This window comes from Pseudopodoces humilis, chromosome 10 (assembly GCF_049639895.1).
Source record: "Pseudopodoces humilis isolate 2021_Gansu_Grassland_sample_001 chromosome 10, ASM4963989v1, whole genome shotgun sequence".
In the NCBI taxonomy this organism is placed as follows: Eukaryota; Metazoa; Chordata; class Aves; order Passeriformes; family Paridae; genus Pseudopodoces; species Pseudopodoces humilis.
Genome location: NC_142209.1, coordinates 3,156,960 through 3,181,081, shown reverse-complemented (window position 1 = coordinate 3,181,081; position 24,122 = coordinate 3,156,960). Strand labels below are relative to the sequence as shown.

At 53.6% G+C, this 24,122-nt stretch overlaps 2 protein-coding genes across 3 annotated transcripts; one reads left to right on the top strand and one right to left on the bottom strand.

Moving 5' to 3' along the window:
• Nucleotides 1–5,666: 5,666 nt before the first annotated feature.
• Nucleotides 5,667–7,502, top strand: LOC102102275 (protein FAM163A). The gene is made up of 3 exons (XM_005528699.2): nucleotides 5,667–5,689; nucleotides 6,171–6,285; nucleotides 7,094–7,502. Exons 2-3 carry the CDS (start codon nucleotides 6,193–6,195, stop codon nucleotides 7,493–7,495), a joined length of 495 nt encoding a protein of 164 aa, XP_005528756.1. The 5' UTR covers nucleotides 5,667–5,689; nucleotides 6,171–6,192; the 3' UTR covers nucleotides 7,496–7,502.
• Nucleotides 7,503–10,293: 2,791 nt separating this feature from the next.
• LOC102111166 (ADAMTS-like protein 2) lies at nucleotides 10,294–24,122 on the bottom strand. 2 transcript variants are annotated; one of them, XM_014257541.2, is made up of 17 exons: nucleotides 24,006–24,122; nucleotides 21,852–21,927; nucleotides 21,224–21,326; nucleotides 20,430–20,575; nucleotides 20,065–20,188; nucleotides 18,728–18,808; nucleotides 18,247–18,422; nucleotides 17,554–17,980; nucleotides 16,469–16,859; nucleotides 15,615–15,721; nucleotides 15,303–15,432; nucleotides 14,748–14,961; nucleotides 13,941–14,096; nucleotides 13,400–13,570; nucleotides 11,608–11,784; nucleotides 10,818–10,962; nucleotides 10,294–10,705 (listed from the first exon to the last, which is right to left on the bottom strand). In XM_014257541.2, the coding sequence occupies exons 1-17, from the start codon at nucleotides 24,035–24,037 to the stop codon at nucleotides 10,587–10,589; spliced, it is 2,775 nt and encodes a 924-aa protein (XP_014113016.2). In that variant the 5' UTR covers nucleotides 24,038–24,122; the 3' UTR covers nucleotides 10,294–10,586. The 2 variants fall into 2 exon arrangements, with proteins under 2 accessions (XP_014113016.2, XP_087916598.1); XM_088060472.1 differs by having other exon boundaries at nucleotides 15,303–15,429; nucleotides 24,006–24,097.

Here is a 24,122-nt window from a genome sequence, read left to right as displayed (position 1 = left end):
TTGAAGGCTTCATCTTGGAGCAATGAGAATGCTGGAGAGACCTGCCCAGGGCTGGGAATGAACAGTGGAGCATTCTTGATGGGAGGCTGGCTCCATCCCACTGCTGGGGAGAGTCTGGGGCGAGTTCTGGGAATGCTGGCTGATGCTGGGGAATACCTGTGCTGGGTTGGTGCCTTGCCACAGGGTTAAATCAGTCATGGGATGCCCACAGCAGTGCAAGGTGCAAACACCAAGGGTGGAATCAGGGTGGAAGAAAATAACCTTTCCTGTTCCTTTCCAATCTCACAAGGATCCATGTCTTTTGCTGGACGTTGTAAGCACCCATTGTGACAGGGGCAACATGGGGTGCAAGTAAGATCCAAGTCCTCACTCTCTGGGTCTGTGTCCTCCAAGAATCCACAGTACAGCAGGACCCAGCCTGGGCTCTGGCTCTCCTCAGACCGTGGTCATAGGCAAGGTCCCTTCAGCACACGTGTGAGGGAAAATTCTCTGGCTTTTTGGCAAGGTTCAGTCTCACCTGGGACACACCTGGCATCCTTGGCTCGCTCCGCTCCTGGCTGCTGCAGCCGCTCCTCGTGGGGATGTGTGGGTGGTGGGAGGGATGGTGCTTGCAGCAGCGATGCTGGCCAGGTGCTGGCTGCCTCCAGAGCGCCCGTGGGAATCTGACGTGCAGGATAATCCCAAAAGCCTTTCTCTGTGTGACTTGGCTTCACGCCACCGGTTTTGCCCCTGGTTATTTTGGGAGCACGGCGGAGCGGCTCCCCGGCACACGTTCCTGGCCTCGGCCACATGGGGCTTTTGCCAGGAGCTGCCCCGGGAGGAACCCTGGGCACAGCGGCTGGAGATGAGCCGTGTGGATCAGGCTGAGGATATTCCCATCCTGCATCCCGCTGTGGGCTGCCCATGTCTGACACCTCCCCTGTGTCTGGGGCTGCTCACCACCTTTCCTGGGACTGCATCCACCCGCCCTGGCTCCCGAGCTGGGCTGACTGGGAGCTGGCGGAGCAAACACAGTGGGTAGGAGATATGTGGGGGGATGAAGAGGGAGCTTCCATTCTCCCCCCCCTGTGTTTTAAGCCTCCCTGCAGCGAGGAGGAGCTGCAAATGGGGTTGTAGTTATATAGAGACTTGCCTTCATCCAGGTGTAGCCCTGGCTGTGTGTGTTTCTGGGGACAGGGTGGGGTGCCAGCCCCTTCTGTGTCCCTCCGTCGTATCCACGGCTGCAGTTAATCCACGCAGGCAGGCGAGATGGGATCGGAATAGTCGCTTAAGGAGATATAGGGCAGATGAGATGCCCAAGTAACAAGATACCAGATAATCCGTGCCTGAGACATCCCAGCCTGCAAAGCTGCCCTTCCTCCAGAAGTCTGAGAAGCACTGGGAGGTCTCCCAGGGAGAGGAGTGCAGATGTGCCAGCTGGTCCCAGGATGTTCCAGGGATCACACACCTGGACAGAGATCAGAGGGGGATGCTTGGTCCTTTGTGGCTGTAAGGACAAATTGTTGGCAGGGAAGTTCCCCTGGGCCCCCACAGGGCAGGATGAGGCATGGTGAGGGAGGCAGTGAACCTGGATGGGCAAGAAGGTGGTTTTTGGAGGAGTTTGGTGGCCAGGACAAGGGATCTCCTGGGCTCAGAGCTTCAGGAGCACAGTGTTAAAGCAGAAGTGCAGCCTTTCATGCCCACCTGCAAGCTGGGGTCTGGCTGGCAGCTTCCACCACCGAAGGTGTTTGATTTTTTTTTTTACTTGTGATTAATATTGTGCCTTTTCCACAAAGCTTTTACAAGAAAAGAGCTGGTTTTGCATCCTTGTTGGTATTTTGTCTTTCTCATCCTTGGGCTGGGAAGAGGCAATGGGGAGCCTTGGGGAGCTGGCCCAGGTGGTGGAGGGAAAGCAAGAGCAGTCTTGCAGCAGGGCACAGACTTTTTGGTTTTGATGACTGGCTGTGACTCACTGCCAGTCCCACTCAGCTGGGGGACAGTGTCACCTCTGTGACCTGGCTGCCCTTGTGGTAGCTGGGAGCAGGGTGTTGGATGCAGCAAAACTGCTGGGAAAACCCCAGGTGGCTCAAGGCACCACATCACAGCAGGAAAAAAGCCTCGGGGAGGAAATGGGTCACACGAAACACCCTTTCTGCTGGGTAAAACCTTATTTGGAGTTCTCTGCAGCAGGCAAAAATAAAAGTTTTCCCAACTGCCGCTGTGATTTCCGTCTGCAGACTGGTGCAGACTCCAGTATAACTCCGGCAGAACCAGCAGCAGGTTCAGCTGATTCAGCTTCACAGTGACCCAGGGGTTTGTCACTTGGGAAGGAAGCCTAGGGGTGAGCACTGGGAGCAGAGGGAGGCTACTGGGGGGCTGCCAGCTGCATCCCACATTGCCATTGCTCCAGGTAAAATTTCATTTAGCTTGGCTCGTTTGTGTGGTGGGGTCTCCTTGGCCCTGCTCCCCTGTGGCTCAGTTTGTCCCCTCATACTTTGCAGCACACAGCACCTGACATGCAGGGAGTTTGGGGGACCCCAGCCTTGCCTGAGCACCCATCCTGGGGGTTTGCAGCAGAGGGCTGATCCCCCTGAATCTTGCGGGGCAGGTTGCAGCTGCCTGGGAGCTGCCCTGTTGTTTGCTGCCATAATCTGTTTTGAAAAGGCAGCTCCTGATGCTGGTTTTTTCCAATTAGGCCCTGGGAGATGACTCTGGTGAGGCAGCGGCCGGGATAATTTACCAGGCAGACATTTCATTGAATTATCCCGTGAGCTGCAGAGCAAAACCAGGAGAGCAGAGCCTGGGTCGGGGCAGGACTCATGGCAAGGTTCAGCATGATGCTCGTGGTGTGTAACCATGCCCTGCCCCAGCCTAAACCTGCTCCTGAGCTCTGCTGTGAGTGTTTGACCCCCGTGGGGTAGCAGGGATGAGCTCGAGGCTGCAGGGACACCCAGGGTGAGTAAGGACAGGAGTGTCTCAGCTGGGTGGGGAGTGCTGCTGGCTGGCAAAAACCTCGCCATCGACTTGCAAACCATGCAAATCTGCTATGGATGTCACTGAAGGAGAATAAATATAGAAGCCTGAGATGCCACTTGTTCCCAGAGTCACTTTTCAGGCTGTAACTTTGCGCTGTGAGGCAACATCAGTTAAAGAAGATGTATAAATCCTGATTTTGTACAGGTGATTTGTGTGCCAGAGGGTCCCCACAGCACCCTTGGGTTGTTGCCTCTCCTGAGCCAGCCGGGAGCGGGTGAGCAGCGAGTGCCAAGGCATCTGCTCCACCTGGGATATTTAAACATTTAAACAACTCTCAACTCCCTTTTTAAGCCAGAAGGAGAAATGGGACTGTGCCTCAGGGAACTGGATTTGTGCATCCCCCTGGGATGCCTCTGTGTCCTGTCCTGCTCCAGGACAGCTCAGCTCACAGTGCAGCCCAGGCTTTTACAGGATCCATACAAATGTATGGCCTTTTGTTGGGATGGAGCAGTGGGGCTGTGTGGAGCTGAGCCAGTGGAGCCCAAACTGCTCCTTTCCCAGCAGGTTGGGATGTATTTGGGAAGGGTGGATGGAAACAGGTATGGGCTGGTGGCAGAGATGTGAAAAGGCTGCTGTAGTTGTCCTGCCCCTTTCTGGACATAATTTAGTTTGTAATTCCCAAAACCTCAGTTACTCCTGAGACTGTGGCTCTTGCTCCTTCCCTGAGAGGTGTTACATTCCCTTCTTCATCCATGTAGGAGAGAGCTGTGGGCTAGAGAAAGCTATTTTATAGGCACAAACTCAGTAGAAAAAATTAACTTCTGGGCTGCTGGTGGGCTGGGTTTGGGGAAGGAGAGAAGGGCAGGAACTTCCTCCTTTTGAAAAACACCCCCTCAAAGAGAACAGGAAAGACAGCGCTTCTCTTGTGCTTCATTTTCATTTTTGCCTTTGTTTAACATTCACTATTTTAATAAGGAAGGGCCCAGTTCCTGAGCAGGGCTAGTGAAATGCTGATCCCAGCATTCCCAGGAATGGGAATACCAGAGATGGGGCATGTGGAAGCCCAGCCATCCTCTGAGACACTCAGACCTCAGAGGTGACCGAAGGATCCCCAAGTCTGGTCCCTCCTTGCCTGGGGTCATTCTCCAGGGCTGCCTGCTCACTCCAATCCTCAGGCTAATTGGATGCTGCTCTCTGAGCTCTAAATCAAATCACAGCTCCCATGAAATGAAGTTTTCTAGACGTGAACAGCTGCCTGCATCATCCATCACCGCCCAGCTTGCGGCGTGTCCCTCTTGGGGTCACCAAAGGTCAGCGTTTGCCATTTGCAGCCACCCACTGTCACCTTTTCCCTGCTAAGGAAGGCACCTGGGGAGGTGACAACTGCACCAAAGGCTGCCTGCGTGTCCCCTCACACTCCTGGCAGCGGTTCAGGGTGCGGTTTGGTAACAGGGAGCAGGAGCTGAGTGTGTTGGTCTCTATTATTAGCTCTGTTCTGGGTCTCCTGATGGATGGAGATATTAGCTGGGTTATGGACATATTGATTTCTTTGGGGTTTTTTTTTTTCCTTTATTTTGTGTGTGAGAGCGGCTCAAGGAGGAAATCCAATGCGTGCCCACCTTTTGGCTTCCTACAGGAACTTCCCATGAGCTGAAAATCAATTTGTGGCAGGCAGGATGTGCAAACCACCACAGCAGAGCGAGGAGGGTGGGTGATTTTTGGGGAGGAAGGTTCCACACTGTGCCCGCTGGGACATGCAGCAGAGAGGGGCCAGGGCAGAGTTGGGAAGGTCTCGCCTGGAAGCTGCCACCTCTCTCCGTTAATTAGGGCTGCGTGGTGAGTGGGTAATTAGATCTCCTCAGCTGCAATGGGCTGGCACTTGGGCCCTATCAATTATCCCTGCTCTGGACGAGGCACAGAGGGATGCAGGGCCAATAATGAAATGCGGCTGCGCTGGGCATCGCTGGGAGGGCGATGGGGGGTGATGAGGCGATGGCTGCACCCACTTCTTGCTACAAGTCCTCAGTTTTGGTGAAACAGCAGATTTGGGGCATGGGATCATCCTTTCCTGGCAGTTTGCTTTACGCAGCTTTGCAGCACCCACCTTTTCCGGCAGTCTCCTCAAAAAAAACCAATTTATTTAGCCCCGCTGCAGTGACACTGGTGGGGATGGGGACACTGGGCAGCCCCTTTGGGAAGGGGGATGAGCTGATGGTGGAGTTTTTCTCTTTGTTCTCCCTGCCAGGGCTGCTGAGTGTCCCCGTGGCCATGTGGTGCTGCCTGTCCCCACCGTCCAGCCCGGGGCCAGCGTGACCGTGACATCCTGCCTGTCCTTTTCCGGGTAAGTATCCGTGGGGTGGTGGGGGGATGCTGGAGCTCCCCTGTCCTGGAGGGGATGGAGGAGAGATTTCGTTTCCCAGCGGCACCTAAAACATCGTTGTGATGATGCATCCGCCTTCCTTGTAATAAATTTTAAAGTGGAAAAGGCCAAGTGCTGACTAAGCCAGGCCTGTGCCCTGTTCCTGTAGAGCATTGCTCCAAGCTTGGGAAATGCATCCTTTCCCTGCTTCAAATTAAAGAAAATCACAGGGGGGTGAAGCAGGGCTTCCCACAGATGCCAAATCAAGGCACATTCTTGGGAAATGGGGAAAGGCAGGCAGGTGCAAGGGGTGCTGTCAGACCACTCTAACCTCTCCCTCCACTTCTTCCAGGTCCAACGCCTCCGTCACTGAACGTGAGTATCCCCAGGTGCCGTGGCACAGAGATGGGGGTGAGGGCTGCTTAGCCTTGTAAGTGCCTGACAGGCAGCCAGGGTGCAATTTTTGGGCTCAGACTGTTGTGGAGTTCAGAGGCTCCTTTTTGGCTTTGCCTGGTGAAATGCCCAGGTTTGTTCCTACATTTTGAAGCAGAAGCTGGATTTTCTGCCAGGAGGGTGGAAATCATCCCTTTTGGCTCAGTAATGGTGAGGTTTTTCCAGTGGGCTGTGGGGTGTTTGACAAAGAGCCCAAGCCAGAGCAGCAATAGCAGTGAGGGGATGTGATGCTGCATCTCAGGTGTCCTCTCACTAAGAGAAGGAGGAGGATAATATTGGATGATACTTTTCCAGCTGGGGAGAGAGGAATGAGGATGCAATATTTTGGGATGACTTGTGGGCATCACGTCCATGATGTGATGACAAAACCAGGGAAGGTGAGTTTTGTGTCCCTGCCTTCCAGAGTTTGATGGAGAATCGGTCGGATGACAGCGGGAACTGTTGTTATCACCGGGGGAATCCTAGCGACGGTGATCCTACTGTGCATCATTGCTGTGCTCTGCTACTGTAGGCTACAGGTGAGTGTCCTCTGCCTTGCCACCCCCACCTGGCACTGGAATGGGCAGGGCATTGGTCACAGCCCCAAGCCTCCCAGAGCTTAAGAAGTGCTTGGACAATACTCTTCAGGCACATGATGTGATTTTTGGGCTATCCTGTGCAGGGCCAGGAGTTGGACTTGATCTTTCCAGCTCAGGATATTTTATGATTCTGTGCTCCCCAGGCCAAGGTGGTGCTGGGATGGGCTTTTTTTTTTTTTTTTTTGCCTGCGATGGCAGGGAATTTAAACCTCCTATCCCCCAGTTATGCAGTTATGTCCTTCCCTCCCCTAGGTGTGGGGGGTACTGCCCTGAGGCTTTTGAGGCTCTGCAGCACTTGCTAATTGAGGTGCAGGCTTGGCTAGGTTTGCAATACCAGATGGAGATTTTTATATAATTTTTTTTTCCCTCTTGTAAATTAACCGAGGAGGCTTTCAACAAGGGCTAGCTACGACCTCCTGCTCTTTAAAAGTTAATGTGAAGTCTGTGCCATGCAGCAATGCCCGTGTGACGAAGAGCACAGCGCTTACTTGGAGCAGTTTTCAAGCGGCAGGATGAAATCCCTTCCTTCCCCTTGCAAACCTCGCAGGGGGAGGAGGGTGAGTTCCCCAGCAGGAGCAGCATGCTCGGGTCCAGGTTTTGTCTGGCTTCTGCCGCTTCACAGGACCCAAGAATGCTGGAGCAGATCAGCAAGAGGCCCCTGAGGGATCCTCTGGCAGCGGGATGAGGGGAGCGGGGATGTGGCAGAGCTGCTCCGCTTCCCCTCATACAACCCCTTCCCTTCCCACAGTACTACTGCTGCAAGAAAAATGACTCCGATGAGGAGGAGGAGGAGGAGGAGGAGGAGGAAGAGGAAGAGCCCGACCTTCCCACGCACTCCCACCTCGTCATGTGCAACGCCTGCAGCTCCCGCATGGTGGACGGGCAGGGCAGCCCCGCGCCGCCCAGCGAGCTCAGCCAGCACGGGCCTCACACCTTCTGCCCGACCTGCTCCCCGTACGGCTCCCCCTTTTACATCCGGACTGCCGACATGGTGCGCAACGGGGGCGAGAGGGTCGCCTACACCCCCGCGTGCTGCAAGGAGATGGGGCCGCCCCTCAACATGGCCGCCCTGCAAAGCTACGCGGTGAGCCGGCACGGCCTGCTCCGCGACAGCTTCCCGAACCCGCGGGCCATCAGCACGGAGGTGTAGTCACCATTGCCGCTAGCACAGGGTGTCCCCAGCCGGCGCCCGCTCCAGGGAAGGGGCTTTTCGCTTGTTTTTGAGGAGAGGAGCCCGTAGCCCAGCCCGAGGCCAGCAGGGTCCTGCTGAGCACGGCACGGCCAAGCCTCGCGGGCCAGAAGGCGAGAGAGACCTCAAAGGGCAACGTTGAACCGGCCACCTCCGAACCCATCATAAGTGTCATTATTATCTACTCTCTCTCCCAAAGGGACTTGTCTAACGAGGGCTATGTACAGTAAAACCTAATTTAATGACCCCCGGCTCGCTGAGCCCAGTGAGGCCTTCGGTGTCCCCACACAGCCACCGCAGGTGACGCACACGGAGCGATGGGCTGATGCCAGCTGCCATCCCCGGTGAGTCCCAGTGCCGAGCAGGCCATGGCAGCGCTCCTCGGCCATGGGCAAGTGAAGAAGGGAAGATCCAGGTCATCCTGCTCCCCTCGTACTGCGTCAGTTGCCGCTAGCAGTTTGCTTTTCTGTTCAAGTGTAAGATAGGGCACCTTCTCCCACCTGCTTCTCACGTGCTGAAAGAGTTCAGGACATGAATTTAGGTCACTGACGGGGGAGGCAAAGGTCCTCGCAAAAGTGCTCACCCACACCAAAGCTCCCACCTCTTCTACTCTTCACAAGCTTCCTTAGGAGCAGTTTTAACTTGGACCCATGAATATGGAAAGATTTTACTTAGGGGAAGAATTGAATTCTTAAATAACTGCGGTTTTGGTCACCTTCAGCTTTCAAAGCCCCACCCTGACAGCTCTGACGGCCAGAGGAAGGTTGGCTTTAGGATGGATTTTGCTTGTGACAGCAACAGCAGAGCCCACTGGCTCATGTCTCCTTTGCAGGGCCCCCCCCACTGGAGAGTGGTGTTCAGGTGGTTGGGGTCCCTCTGCTTTTGCTTCTGGAAGAAGAAAGTGCAAGACACAAATGTGTCTTGAACACTTTGTAAACATGGGTTCACCGGCACTGCAGCCAGCAGTGACAGCCAGTGACTCTGCCTCTCTGCAGAAATGAATGTGGGAAAGTTTCTTCTTCCTCCATAAATCAAATTAGGTGAAAAATTACTAAAGGGACATCTCCATCATTCCCAGGCACTTCCATAGCAACCAGTGCAGGACTGCTTTGCTGAGCACTTCCCATTCATGGCAGGGAGGAGGGACTGGGACATCAGTGATCCCTGTGGAGGCTGTTGGAGGCAGTGGCAGGAAACCCTTGCCATGCCTTTGCAATATAGGGGAGGACTGCTCAGAAACGTGAATGGTGGGGTTTTATTTTCACCACTGCAATTTAGAAATCATCCCGCTGCTCACAGAAGGGTTTGGACTTGACCTCCCCACTCACACACAGAAAAAGTAGGTCTCAGCACAGAGACGCAGGGTGCACCAGCCTCGAATATCCACGTTACCAGGCAAAAGGCTGATGGACACATTGGACCTGCCCATGCCTTGGCACCTCTGATCTGAAGAAAGGAGCCAGATAAAACATGGTGATGGTCCTTGTAACCAAACACCTTGCCCCAGCCTGCATTTTACACACACACACTTTCTGAGCAAATGTTATGCACCATCTCCCTCACCTCCAGCCCGAAAAGACATTGCATTTCCATTATCTGGAGACTCGGTCTGGCTGCATCGCTTTTACATCCTTTCCATCCTCCAAATAGTGATAGGTTTTAATGTCCTCTCACATTAAGGGCAGGCAGGAGGGAAGATGAAAGTTACCAGCAGCAAAGCTCTCTGGATCCTACTGGTCAGTAGTCTGTAGCTCCTGCTGCCTCCCATCCAGCCAGCACTCCTCCCTGAAAACATGGTCTGTAACTGGAAGAAAATCTTGGCTAACTTGATAAATCCCATTCTTTCCCACTAGAGCATCTGCTCAGCTAGGTCTTCTCATGCTGGGAGCCACGAGAAGTTAACATGTCCCAGCGTGGTCTCTGCCAGACGGCCTCGTGATGCCGTCCCCTTGGCGGGCACAGAGCCAGCACACGGACACAGCGGCTCCCAGCATCCAGCTCTACCTCTTGGCACACAAAAAGGCTTCCCACCACCACAGCAGTGCTGTGACCTCCAGAGGGCGGGAATAACACTTCTGTGGGTCACCCTTGTGGCTGAAGGAAGGCCACTCCATTGTCATCTTCGCCACAAGCAAATTGAGCGTGACCTGTCGCAGGCTAACGAGGCGCCAAGGCTGGGGAGGCAATTCCAGAGCAGCCAGATGGCCAAGAAGAGGGTTGGCCTCGGAGCCAACACACACCCTGGCTCTGGCACGGCTACAGGGAAATGGGTGAGTCTGGAAGGGCTGGAAACACGGGGGATGCAGCTGAGAATTAGAAGGTTTGGGAGCTGGTGGAAGAACAGGATGGGGTAGGGGCAGGGATCCCAGATTTTTTTTCCACTTGAGATTCCTCCTGTTATTATTCGCTGTCTTTGTTGCTCAGCTATGGGTCCAAATTCAATGTCAGAAATAAATGAGGACTTTGAAATACAAACCAGGAGTGGTTTCTGTTCTTTTGGCAGACAACACCAAAAGGGCTTTATCCAGTGCTGCATGGAAGCTTTACTGGTGCAGGGATTTTCCCTCCCCACCCTTCCTGCTCCTGCTTTTGCTCCTCCTGTGTCCCCTGCTCCTCCCTTGGCTCTGCATCCTAGGCACATGCATCCCAAATCCAGTTTTATAGTTTATCTCTTTATTGTGACACAATTTTTCAGTGTGTTTTGGCAGTTGCCCTTGTAGTAGGAAGCCTGCAGGGCAGAGCAGAGGGGTGCTGCTGTCCCTGCCCTGCTGCAGGCTGGCCTCGGTGCCCTTGGAGACGGTGACGGCAGGGACAGGCTCTCCCAACTCACTCCTCAGTAGTTTTCTAGGCACTGATGGTTTGTCTTGTGTGAAGCCCTCTCGGTGAAGAGGGAGCAGTGATGACTGAGTCGTAGGAATCCTTCCTCGCTGAGCAGGCTGCTCTACAGGGACTGGCTCCACAGCCAAGCCAAGTGGGGTGGCTTCAAGTGGAAAGTCTGGCTCGAGGGGGCTGCTGCCCCTGAACTTGGAAGGAAAGTAGGGCCTGGCAGCACTCAGGGTGACTTGAGGCGACAGGACCAGCAGCAGGCCTTCCTGTAGTACCAGTGTGAGCACAGCTTCACCTTCAGCACCAGCACGCAGTTGGCTGTTGCTTTGTCTTCACAGGCATCTTCTGGGGAGCAGAAGCACACACAGAAGGGGTTACAAAGGAGATGTGCTTCCCCAGCATGGACATCTCGGACAAAGCCAAGGGCTCCTCCACCTCCCTGCCCTCCCAGATGTACCTGGTGCCTCTGTGGGGCATGGCTGGAGTTGGCACGTCTGCCTGGCCTCTGGTTTGGCAGAGGGGTCACAGCCCTGAGCCAGCGCTTCCCCCTGGTAGCACTTCACCTCCCGCAGTCGCACGCCAGCACCACACGTCTTGCTGCACTGTCAGGGTCAAGAAACAGCGAAGAGTATGAGAGGCATTTTCTGTTTTTCTATAGCTCCCAAGTTCTTTGCTCTACTGAGGTCTCCCAATCCCTGCTTTGTATCCCTGCTCTTGAGGAGATTTGGGTCAAATTGGCACACTGATCTCAAACTTACTCTCCCTTTTTTTTTGCTGGAGGAAAGCATCCCTGAATTGGGGTTTGGGCAGAACAAGGGAGAATTTGCTTTTCATCTCTTTGTTGCAGCTCAGAACTATTTTTGTCTGGAGCGTTGATGCTGTGACAGAAAATGGAGAAAATGGCTGCTATAAGCCAGACACAGCTCCCCAGTCTTCCCATACCCTAAAGGTTCACCAGTTATTATTAAGGGAAAGGCAAAGCATGTGGAGGAGACACGGCTGTATCCTGCAGGCCTGGAGAGTAGTGCACGCTCTTCTTGAGGCAATAACCCCCATGCTCCAAGTCTTTCTCCAGCCTGCATGTGCCAGTCTCTCATCCTGCTGCCTGTTCTGCAGGAGAGCAGAACTTGGGGTCCCATCCAGACTTGGCAGGTCCTTGGCAGAGTAGGCTTCCAGAGAGCCTCAGCACAGGTCCTGCTCCACCAACCAGGGCTACAAGGCCTCCCCTGCCCCTTTCCCAGCCCTACCTGGGACCAGGAGGTGGTGAACCACGTTGAACAGGGCCTCCTGAAACAGGCAGCTTGTTCCTCAGGTTTTGGAGAGGTCTCACAGCGTTTCTCAGGGTACTCCCTGTACAGCCCATTCTCCAGGCCCACGCACAGCACCAGCCGGGTCTTCATCCCGCGCCCACAGCTGGCGTCACACTGTGAGGGAACAGAGCAGCCTGGTGACAAATGATGCTCGAGCTTCAGGCAGGAGGGCATCCTGCTCAGAAGGAAGGCTTAATGCCTGTGCTAACACCAGTCCAGGCCACAGGAGCAGGGGTGTCTCCAAATTTCCCAGGGAGCAGGGAGAGATGCTGGTAATTAATGTTTAGCTGAGTTCACCTTGGCTGGCCTCGAGAGCAGCTACCACAGGACGCCTGGAGCAGCCAAGCTAAGACTGCAAAAGGCTGTTTCTGTCTTATTTTATGTGTATCTATGTTCTGAAAATCCACATAGCATATGCACGTAGCAACCTACATCCTGGAGTACTGCCAAGCTTTGTGTGGGCCCAAGGGGAACGAACTGGTGCAGTGCAGGTGATGTGGACAGACAAGCACTGCTGAACCCAGAGCTATGCAGGCTTAGCTGGGAGGGCTCTCTCCCTCAGGACACCACCAGGAAAAGCAGCAGAAGGCAGGATCTGCTCCCTGATGCCCATCCAGGCAGTTGCCAGTTTGAGATTTCACTGCTTTGAGTCCTTTTTCACCACAGCAGGGCCAGCACAACTGGCTTGCATCCTCCCTTAGTCATCCTGAGAATTCAGAGCTCGTCAGCAGAGAAAACACAGCAAAGAAGCTGGCACAGGCAACGGTGAGGAGCTCAGCTGGTCTTTCAGAGCTCTGATGAGTTTCATAGCCAGGTCACTGCTGAAAGTGGCACTTCAGGACTGTGTGTGAACCACACAGAGGGCCAGAGCAGGGGAGAGTTACAGAACTGCCAGGTTTAACCAGTCTGTGCTTGTTACTGGTGCTAGAGGAGGCTCAGCTGAATGCAGTCAGCAGCTATAAAAGGACCTAAGTGAGAAGAGAGGCTTAGCCATGATTGGAGGGAAAAGGGCTTGGCTGCTTCCCCTATCTCCTAGAAACCTTCTTCCTTAGTGTTATATGAATCCCTGTTTTGTTTAAGACTTCAAAGAAAAAGCCCAAGCCTCACAACTGACTCAGTGTGTTTCTTTGGATACTCTGGGATTTGGATCAGCATGTATGGGAAAGCCTGAAGTCTTCAGGCCTTGGGAAATGGAGTAAAAAGATGTGCAGAGACTGAGTGTTGGGTGGAACAGAGCACCTGGACCACGTCCACTGGACTGTCATCCCTGAAGCAAGTACACAGTTATGGTCTGGATGTGACTTTCAAGCACAGGGATTTGGGCTGTGGTTCAGGTTTACCTCCAGCTGTTAGTTATCAGAGGCAAAGCTGGTTTTGTTCAGACTTTCTCTTTACTGGTGGGGAACTCGTGTCCTCTGTAAGGGTGAATGAGCAAGGCTCTGCTGAGGAGCCAGGTGGGAGAGCAGTTTCCTTAAGGCATTGCTGCCCTCCCGTGGAGCTCTTGGGAAGGCAGCAAATGCCACAAACTTTGGGATTTTTATGGGGTACGGCAGGAACAAGCTGGCATATTCACTACTCCTTCCCTCTTTCTCAAAGGAGCTGGGATAAGGATACATATCCACATCTGGAGGTCACACTCTACAACTGTGCTCTGCCACGGGAACACATCCCAACACATCCTGTGGGATATGGGGTGGAAAGGCAGACGCGGGGCTGGGCTTGGCTTTACCTGCTCCCACTCCTGCTCCACCCAGTGTGCAGGGCAGTTCTTGTCTCCACACGGGTGGACAGCCAGGGGCTTGGTGGCCGGGTCACACTGCGAGCTGGAGATCACCTTGCCCTCCAGGTTGCGACACGCGATGAAGCGGCTCATGCGCCCCTCGCCACACGAACCTGAGCACTTGGAGAGCAAAAGGCATTTAGATACATCAGAAAGCGGGGAATTGGAGAGGTCAGGGTTGGTGGTGCCAGTAGAGTTGAGTCCAGAGGCCAGCCCTGACACTGGGCCTGTTGCACTGGATCCCAAGGGGCTTTAGAGGTTCATTTGGTCGGGGGCTTCCAATCTCCAGGTGCTGTGAGCTTCCCAGATTATTGAATGGAGCTCAGCTCCCAGTTAACCAAAACTTACAGCGAGGAGAGGCAAAAACAGAGATTATTTTAACTTCTGTAGCTTGGCCTCTGCCAGAAGAGAGCCGACAGAGATCTGCAGCACATCTGCCCAGCTGCTCCCACCCTCCAGCCCAGTGCTGGGTGCGGATGCCCGGACTCACGGGGCCCCACTCGGAGGCTGTCCAGCGGCGGTCGCAGGGTGGGCCCGTGCACGCCTTCTCGCTGCTGGGCTTGCGGGACTCGTCGCACAGGGGAGCTTCCACGGAGCAGCGCACCTCCCGCTTCATGGTCCCCGGCGTGCCACACCGCGCCGAGCACTGCAAGGGCCACACCGAGTCAGCGTGGGGCTCAGGAGCACAGAGCGAGGGTGGGGAAGCAGCTGTGCCCCCTCCCGTTCTCCTCCTGCTGCTCTAGGAGAGAGGGGAAGGGCCCCAGCAGGGACAATAAAAGCTGTGTCTGTCTCTGCTGTTCATTTATTTTGGGACCTAGAGCTCCAACTCATCAATGTGCTGATGCCTAAACTGCTGTTCAAAGTCACTGGGCCACAACTCGAGCAGGCTATGGGAAGTCAGCCAAGGGGCTGCAATGGGCTTTTAGTTTTTCTGTATGTCCATGGTACTGTTTCCCAATTGGCCCTCAGTTTGGGTCCTCTAGAAGAGAAAGTTTCTTGCTGGCAGGACTTTCACTTGGTCACTCTCCTGCTTTAGAAGTGACCTTGGAAAAAATGTTTTGCGATGGGCTTTGTCTGCTGAGCATTGCCAGAACAGGGCAGATAAATGCACTCCTTGTTTCCCCAGGGTGCAGTTGGCCAGAGGCTTCCTCAGCACCCAGCATCTGCCAGCTACCTTCCTCCAGGCCCCACCCCAGCCCTGGGAGCAAAACCTACCTCAGACCAGGTCCCACCCCAGCCCTGGGAGAAAAACCTACCTCAGACCAGGTCCTACCCCAGCCCTGGGAGAAAAACCTACCTCAGACCACTCGGAGAGCTCCCACTGCGGCCCACAGGCCTTGTTCTTGCAGGCTTTCCTCTCCATGGGCCTGGCCAGCCCCACTGCCTCGCAGAGGTCATCGTAGACAGAGCTGTCGAAGCCCGGCGCCAGCATCTTCCAGCAGCGCACGGTGCGGTACTGGAAGCCCTCGCCGCAGGTGCGGGAGCACTCGCTCCACCGGCTGGTCTCCCACCTCCAGGAGCAGAGAAAGCACAAAGGAACACCCAGGTAAGGGGGACCAGGGGCATGGGGTGGCAGGGCTGTGCCTGCACACCTGAGGCTCCCTCACCCAGCAGCTGCTGCTTTGGCTCTGCTCATCACATCTGAGTAAACGCGGTGCTGGCCTTGAAACCAGCTTTGCTCTTAGCAGGCAATTTAGGTGCCAAATTCTTCCCCTCTTTTTGCTTACAAGGGGATACGAGGTCGTCTTAGTTTAAGCATACCTTTCAGCCCAAAAATGGCTGTATGCCTTGAGCAGAAAATGGTCCTTAGGAAGACATCTCCCTGTGGCCAGCTGATGTCACTTCCACTCACCTAGGCTGGCAGTCTCTCCCTGTGCAAAACTCGTGAGTAGGTTCTGGTCGTGTCAGGGCATCACAGTAGGATTCATCCACTTCCACTCCATCATAGCGCACACACATGGCATAGGAGGTGCTGATACCTGCTGGGCCAGCAACACCCTCAGCCATGCTCCATCAGATCCAAGAGCCTCCTCCCACCAGCATTAAATAACTGGAGAGCTCACTGCATCTGAATCGCTCCCTGCTGTATAAAAAAATACCAGGATTCTCTCCCTCAACTGCCCAAAAGGACTTTGTGTGATCAGTCACCTGAAGCCAAACCTACCTGAAGTGCAGGTGGAGCTGCAGGGAGCATAAGCTGAGACTTTCCACCGATACATGTCAGCCAAGCTGATGTCGTCATGGCCCACAGGGCTCACATCGAACTCATTGCTGTGGAAAAAGGAGGTGGTGTGAGCTAAAAATGAAAAAAAAATGCTGCAAACATGAAATAAAGGGAAATTCCTCCTTGCTGTCTTTGAAGATGGAAAGAAAGCCAGTGTTTCTGCTTTCCATTTCCCCCCACTTCGGGCAAGGCAGACCACTGATGAACAGAGAGTGCAAAGCCTTGATCCACTTCCCAAATTCAACTAGCAAGGAGGAAGCATCGTTCATAGGGAGTCTTGTGTATATCATGGTTTGCCAGCCTTGTGGGTGCCCTCAGCCTCAGCTTGAACCTCACCTTGAGGCATGATTTGGGTTGGAAAGGGAAGCTCAAGCAAGGTCCCTCTCATATCATATAATGTAGTGGGGCAAGTTTGTATGTGGCTTGACAGAAATATTTAAAAGCTGGTCCTCAGTCTCCTGCCAAATGTTTTCAGAAGCTTATGTGGCCAGAGGAATGGGACAGGAGGGGTGTGACATGGTGGTATATGTGACATGCTATGAATTCCTGGCCTTCTTTACAACCACACCAGGTCCTTCAGCACCCATTTAAATGGACCCTGAAATACGTTCCAGGAGCTCCATGTCAGGCCAGTTGTAACAATCAGTCTTTGGAGGAAGCACCTACAGCAGCTTTCACGGGCAGACACTGGTGAATGGGGACATCAAGGACAGCAGGGAGACTCCCAGAGGACTGGCTTGGCCGTCCCTCCCCAGCCAACCATGCTCTGTTTTGCCCAGGAAATCAGGTGCCACCTTTCAGTGCCAGGGCCTCGCAGAGGCTCTGCCTGGCTGACGTCTGTCGGGCTGGCCCCGAGCACAGGGCTCTCCACAGATGCCATCATGCTGTAGTTGGCTGCTTCCCCCTGACTCCCAGCAAACGCCTCCACCTTCAAGTCCTCCAGGGAGTTCTTGCGAGCCAGAGCTTTGTGGAGGTCCTGTGGCCAGCGGGGCCAGAGCCTGGCCGTGGAGTTCCTGGGTGCCAGGGGCTGCAGCTCCCTGCAGAAGGCGGCGTTGTGAGGGTCTCGGTGACAGAGGCGCCTGAAGAGCCGGAGCCTGGAGGATGTCACACGGCTGTTCTCCAGCTCGGGTCTCCTCATGCTGTAGGGCACAGCCGTGCTGATGGAGATTTGGTTGAACCTGAGAGCTGGAATTAAAATACATGCTCTAACTATATGGGATGGCTTGTACTTCAGCGTGTGGCATTTAACAAGGCAAAAAGCATTCAGTGTTCAGCTTAAAAATTAAAAATTTCTAGCAGGGAGCATCAGCAGGCTTTAATTCCCCTGGCCAACCCCTCACTCTGCCCACTGCTCTGGGGCCTCATTTAAGATCTAGTCTGGGCCTTCAGTCCTGGGATGTGCAATGTTGCACATATTCTTTGTTCCTGAATTGTTTTATCAGTGATATATGATCTCTCCAAGATCCACCTCAGATTTGGCTTGTCCCCTTGCTGTCCCCTGATGATCACTGGACTGTTGCTAGGCCCTGTTGCTGCCACTGCCTGTGCCTGCCAAGCTCAGGCACCAAGTGAGTGCCCTGCCCAACCTGTATTACAGAATCACAGAACCGCAGCATGAACTAGGTTGGAAAAGACCTTTGAGATCATCAAGTCCAACCTATGGCCTACCACCTCCTCACTGTGGCCACCCTCTCGCAGCCTCCCCTTTCCTCACAGAGCTACTGGCCCTTGCTGCTCCCTGACAGTCTCCACCCCACTATTTACCATCCTTCCCTCCTGTCTACTCTGATGCTAAAGCCACCTTAGATTTCAAGAAGACCACTGCAGAATGTCTGCTTTCAGTCAATAAAATGGGGAAAGGAAGAACAAAGCAACCAACCCAACTCTGTTTCTCCACCAACTGCTGCTGCTTCCTCCTCCTCTTCCTCTCCTGCTGTGTTTGCATGGTAGACCTGTCTGATCTGAAAGTTGTACTTCTCCTTCTCTTCACTTTGTTCCCAGCCCCAATCCCGGGTCTGACTGGTAGAGTTGGTCTGGAAGAAGTGCGGGGGACCAAAGTCTAAATCTTCTTGCCCTTCCCTTAGAGGAAGCTGTACGCTGGTGTCATCTGGTGACAGGGAGAGCCACGTGGCATTGAAGTCCTGGGCAGCTCTGGAGTTGGCTGGAATGGGATGGCTCTGGCTGGTCTCTGGTAGGGGGTGATAGAGAGGCCTGGCAAGAGCAGGGGCTGCAGTTCGGAGAGGCGGTGTCCGTGGGACAGTGTAGTCGTAAGTTATGTGAGGCATTTTCCCATTAAAGTTATAGTACTGGAGGAAACAGGGAAAGAAAACAAAACTGCTTTTATTTTAAGGGCATGAATTTCCCAAAAGCCTTTTTCTAGCCACATCTGTTTGGTGATGGCTGTTAAGAGAAGACAACATCCTAATAAATCCAAAAGGAAAGACCCCCCCATACCTGTCTGCCTTCCTCAGCCCACCTACACAGGCAGGTTTGGCTTGGGAACCAGGTTATATTCCTGTTATCTGGGGGAGGCAGGCAAGACAGGAAAGCCTAAAAGCGGCTCCTCACATACCATGGCATTCAGAGACTGGTTAGTGGGCCCGTGAGCTATGATATACTCCAGCCCATCCGAGGTCAGGCTGGAGGGCCGCCGGTACTTGAAGATGGTGCCAGCCACCCTGAAGTTCTGAGGGTTGTCAATGGCCGAGTTGCCGTTGAAGAAGAAATGCCCGGATTCATCCGCAAGTGCTTCAAAGAGAGAGAAAACACAAATGGGACATTCTGCAGAACTCTGGCACCGAGGAAAGAGCCCACAAATGAGAAAAGCCCAGCAGAAACAGAACCCCAGGCTCTGCCCGTAGCGAACTTGGGCTCCAAATGTCTCTCCTGGCACTGGAGATGTGGTAGCTTTGTTTTTGGGAGAGATGAAGCACCCATGTAGCTACCCTGGAGGAAATGCTCTCTCACAGCATAGGTGGGAGTGCACAGAGCCTCCTCCCACTTCCCAGGCAGCTGAACTGGGGTCTCCACACCCAGCCAGCTCCTCTGCTCACCCAGGATGTTTTCTGTTTTCCTGCGCTCAATGATGAGGATGTCTGTGGCACCAGCAGGGATGTTGGTGATGAACACATAACCTGAGGAACAGAACAGAGCGTGAGGAGACCTCGAGGACAGAATAAAAAGTTCTGGGTGGGAAAAGTAGCTCATGGGACAAGTGTGTTTGTAGGGAGGCAGCACTGCCCTTCAAGAGCAGGGCACCAAGGACCTAAATAAATGCATGTTGTACCAGTCTGTGAGCTCTCATCCCAGATTTCCTCTGGAATCCCATTAACAGATCACCAGTACGGATGTCAGTCTGAGCACTGCTGGGTGTGGAGTCGGGAAGGAACTGCACAGTGAAACAGTCTGGCTTTGGGGGTGTGGATGAATGTGCTTTCACACTCTTCCTGGCAAAAGCACAGAAAAAAGGCTTCGTAGTGATCAGGGCTGATGCTGAACAGAGGGTGGAAAAAGACCATAGGTCCCCTCAGCTCCTGACTCCATGGAATTTGTCTCGGGAATAACATAAAAATTGACCTTTAAAGGGAGAGGAAATAAGAGGCTCTTAAAGTTGTGTGGTTTGGCAGTTTGTCTTTCCTGCTGGAAACGCAGGTCTTGTCTGTTCTGTAAGATACTGAGGGCTGGAATGCGAGGCCAAAACTGTACCCATATGGCTACAGGGGGTAACACCATTACTCCTGCCCTGGAAAGGTGCTCCTCTAGGCTGCTGTTTGCAGGGAGTGAGGCAAACTAGTGAAACAACACCAGTGTGAGATGTTGTTCCAAAACATCCTCAAACCACAGTTCATTAATTACTAATGAGCATACCACAGTCCATTCCTCCTGTGGCTGGAGGATTGGGCCATCAGGCTGCAGGGATGAAGCTCAGCCTGATTTCAGAGGGGACTGTCCCTCGGCTGGTGCCAGCCACAGGACTGGTGAAAGCAGGAGATTAAGTGCAGGCTGAAACAAATGCTGTGACCCTCATCACAGCTTAAATTTCAAATGACCACATAGCACAAATGAAAGAAGATTCATTGATCTCTGCACATTATCTGAGGTGGGCGAGATGCCAAAATCAATAGGAACAAATAGATCCCCAGCTGCTTCCTATTCTAAACAGGTGAAGGGAAACCTTACCAGCCTAATATAGAGCACATCAAACCAATCTCCTCTGATGATTAAGTGAGAAGGACAAAATACAGGCATTTAAGGAGGGGTAGTGGCACTCCTCAACTCTTTCCACCAAGCAGCTGGGAAAGCTCCTACCCACGTTCAAGCCAGTCCCCCTCCATGCCAGCTGGTGGTAAGAAGTAGCGGGTGAAGTCTCCAGACTGGTAGCAGGGAGTACCTATCTGTGAGATTGCCTTTCGGAAGGTGCCCGAGACACGGTGGCAAGTGCTGCCGTCCCCTCCACACACCCTGCATCTGTCCATCGTCCGGGGCGAGTACAGGCTCCCATCGCACCCAACTGGCTGCAAAGGACAAAACAAGAGAGGGTTTCCTGGGGCCAGCTTATCTCCACGGGGGCAGGGTCTTTCCCAGGAAATGCTACTGTGCTCTTCTGGGCAGGTTCTGGGGGGTTGCAACGAAGGAATCCGATGCGAGGCCTCTGTTTCAATTCCCTGCTGGGACCCCTTGGCTTTGGGATGACCAGGAGGTTCAGCCATGCAATTAAAATCCCAATTTCTCTACTGCTTCCTGCCAGAGCCTCACCTCACACTTCCCATTGATGCAGACCCCTTGATAGGTCCTGTCCTTGCAGGAGGTGCCATCCTGTGCTCGGGCCATCAGCTGCCTCTCTCCACTCCGGGTGGTGCACTGGAGGTCACACGGCTTGTTGGAGATACTGGTGTAGTCATCTGCAGGGGCAGAGGGTCACCAGGCAGGTCAAGGTGCCCAGAGATGGGCAGCAAGGAAGGGGACCTTCCCCTTGTCCCTGCTGATGGTTTGATGTCACCTTGGTGATGACACCCCAAGGCTACGGATTTCACAGTGGCGAAGGGGTCACGGTGTGAGGCTGCGCTGGGGACTGTGCCAAGCAGAAATCCTTCTTGCTGATAAAACCTCTTCCTAGCCACATCCTTGTAGTGCCATCACTGTGCCCAGCATGGGGATGTGCATCAGCAGATCCCAGGCTACATATAAATGCACAGGAGCAAAAAAAAAGGGGCTGTGAGAGGGGCAGTGGCTGTGTGGGCTGGTGGCCAGCTATGCTCCGTTTACCTGAGCAGCTGGAGGTGCAGATATTCCATGTCCCCTTGGCAGCTAATGGAAAAACAGGTGAGTCCAGAAACAGGGTAATATCTTAGGTGAACTCAATCTGAGCTTTAAGGGACAACTGGACACCCACGTGAAGTTTCTGTGTAGGAAATGGATGAGCATCCTGTTCAGAACAACCCAGAGCAGCCAAGAGCATCCATCCCTTGTCCCCTAGGACTTCTGTGCCCGAGAAGATCCTGTGGGTGTTTTCTGACCCTCACCCCTAGTGTGAAGTTGTGAAAACCCACCTGGATAGAGGGGCATCCAGTGGTAATAGCGCTTCCCAAAGGCTTTGGCATTGAAACTGGAGCACTGCTGCTGTTTGAAGCTGGCTGTGTTGGCTGGGCAGGGCTATGGGGGGAATAAAGGCAATCAAGAAGCTCCCTATCTCACAGCCATTCTTGTGACAGCTGCTTGACCCTCTGCATCCTCACAGGATGAAAATGCCCTGTCCACCATGGAAGGAATTGGTGATGGACTTGGAGGTCCCTTAAGAGAGGCAGAAAGGCCAGGCCTTCATTGCCAAGGGCCTCCCAAACAGCTGTGTTTAACAGCCCTGCAAAAATTCCTTCCAGCAATGGGAAAAGCAGCAACGGGAAATGCATCCTGGAAAAACTTCATGCTTCCCCTCACCCCACAACAAATATGCTTTTACATCCTTTTGTCCCATCTCCCAGTCCCAAAGAATAGACCCCATCTCCCACATCCTCAAAGGCACACCATCCACCACCCCAGGAGAGGATCATATCCCTTGTCTCCATCCTCTGAGGGACCAATCCCACCCCAACTGGGTGGATGATTTTGCAGCTCCAGGTAGGACTCCCCCAGTCCCACATCCCCCAGAAAGGACCAGTCAGAATTGGAAGTGGTTCTCACCTGCTGCTGGCACAGTTGGTAGCGCTTGGCTTGACCAACACACATGGTGCTGTTCGTTCCCTGGGGCATCTGGAGCCTGAAAATCAGAAGTTTCCAGACATGAGCTGGAGGTCTGTGAAGTGTCCAGGCACTGAGGATGACAGAGGAGTCAGGCCTGACTTAAATGGGAGAAACAAGGCAGGTGTTTTATCAGAGCAGAGCTTTCTGGAGCTAGACTGGCCAACATCTCCTCTGAAACACATCATCAGTGCTTTTAAGTGGGTTGTGATTTTAAGTTGTTCTTGTTTTGGGGTTGGTTGAGCAGACAGTGAGTAATTGCAGTATTGACACCCATGTGTTCACTTCTGAGCTCCAAAAGGGTTGATGTGGCAAAAAAACAACAGAACCTGATGGTCCATCAGTCCTATGGATGTGCCCAGGGATTGGGGGAGTTGATTTCAGAATCCACTGTGCAGTAGGCAGAGAGATGGTGCCTGTCAGGGGGACTGGCCACCCCAACAGATTATCAGGGAAGGCTTGGTACGGGTGATGAACCAAAACCATAGGAATTTCTCAGCATGAGCAATCCAGGACATACTGGACTGATGCAAAGACAGAAGAAATTCTTGAAAGCTGTGAAGTTATATGGAGAATGGCTGAGACCACAGGTTAAGGCAATGCAGTAATCTGCAAAGTCATTTAGACAACGAGTAAAGATCTGCAGCAGACAATGTGTTAACAGCTCTGGGAACTGAGGATACAAGGAACACCATAAGCATATTCAGGCTGGCCTGGCTGGAGGCACTGCAGCTGTCCCTCCAGAGCAATGCTTTACATGACACAGGCAGAGCCTAAATTTGCAGTAAGACTTCAAAAATGTCATGCCTTTCAGAAGCAGAGGCTTCCTGCAGACTCAGGCAGAAATTGTTTTGCGACCATCCCTGGCTCACTTAAGCCATTCACCTTAAAGCTGCAGAAACCTTTGGGCTGGGATTTCTTTTTTTTTTTTTTAATTCAGATTTGATCCCTGGATTAAAACACCACAGCAAACCCTTCCCTCCCTGGCTGTGGAGTCAAGGATAGAGCTGGCATCAAATGGAGAGAAAGATCTCTCTTCTGGAAGCAGGCAAAGGGCTGCTCTGGCTGTAGGGGTGCAGGACAGCCCCAGGCTCCCTCCCTGTGCTGCTCCCCACTGCTTTTCCAGGATGCTGGAGTGGAGGAGCAGCAGCAGAGACATCCAGGGAGGTCACAGCCAGAGGGAAGGTCCTGCAGCACATCTGGACCTTCACCATGCTGTCAGCCAGCTCAGAAAAAATAACTTTTCTGCTGCAGGAAGGAGGGCAGGTCAGGGGCCCTGGTCTGAGCTTGTTCTGCTCAGGAGTGCATTCACGCAGAAGGGAAAGCTCGCTGTGCTGAGGACGCCCGCTCTCATTAACACCCCAGGAGCCTGGAGTAGCAGGCTCCAGAGCTGCTGGAGGAGGGGGAATCAGTGGCAAGGTAGCCCAGAGAGGACAGCAGAAGTTCAGACAGCTGCAATTCCCCTGCACTCCCCACTCCCACAAACCCAATCTAACCAATCCCAGGACTGTAGCAGCTGTAGGGCACAAATGCAGATGCTGTCAGGTGGCAGCCAGATAAATGACAGAGGGGAAAAAAACTTGCCAGCTCTGCAGGGAATAAAGAGGTGAAATTGCTGAGATGTGGCTGAGCTGGCTGCTGCCAGGAGTAAATCAAGTCCCCACAAAGTGTCTGGCAATATGTGCCCACATCCTGAGCACAGGAACTGGCCACAAATCAGGGCTGGGATGGTCAGAGCAGCCACGGCAATGAGGGTTTGTGAAGGAAAGAAGAGGAACAGAGCCAGCCTTCTCCAGCCCATAACCCCATCATCTTCAGGACTCCAAGAGAGGACCAACCCCTTGTTCCCCATCAGATAAGTCAGGCTGAGTGATGTTCAGGGCACCTGTCACCTGCCCCACAGCAGCGTGCTCCTGTCACCCTCCCCTACCACTGCCCACAGACAACAGCTGCCTTCCTTTCCCAGAGGCCACAGATGAGGGAATGGCTGACCCTGCAAACCCAGGAGGTTCAGCCCCAAAACACAAGTCTGGGGCACCCCATTTCCCTTGTGCCACTTGAAACCTGGCCACGGGCTCAGGCTGGGCCACAACTCACCTCTGTCGCAAGCAGTGCCTCTCCCGGGACATCACACCCCCTCCGCAGGAGCGGGAGCAGGTGGACCAGGAGCTCCACTCTCCCCACCACTTGGTGACTTCTTCATCCCAGACACCA

Coding starts and splice junctions, on each gene's coding strand:
- LOC102111166 (XM_014257541.2), bottom strand. CDS start 24,037: ATGTCCCGGGAGAGGCACTGCTTGCGACAGAG. Junction 13,571..13,940: donor CAGCCTCCGAGTGGGGCCCC/GTGAGTCCGGGC, acceptor TTGCTCTCCAAG/TGCTCAGGTTCGTGTGGCGA. Junction 11,785..13,399: donor TGGAGCAGGAGTGGGAGCAG/GTAAAGCCAAGC, acceptor GTTCCCTCACAG/TGTGACGCCAGCTGTGGGCG.
- LOC102102275 (XM_005528699.2), top strand. CDS start 6,193: ATGACAGCGGGAACTGTTGTTATCACCGGGGGAATCCTAGCGACGGTG. Junction 6,286..7,093: donor TCTGCTACTGTAGGCTACAG/GTGAGTGTCCTC, acceptor CCCTTCCCACAG/TACTACTGCTGCAAGAAAAA.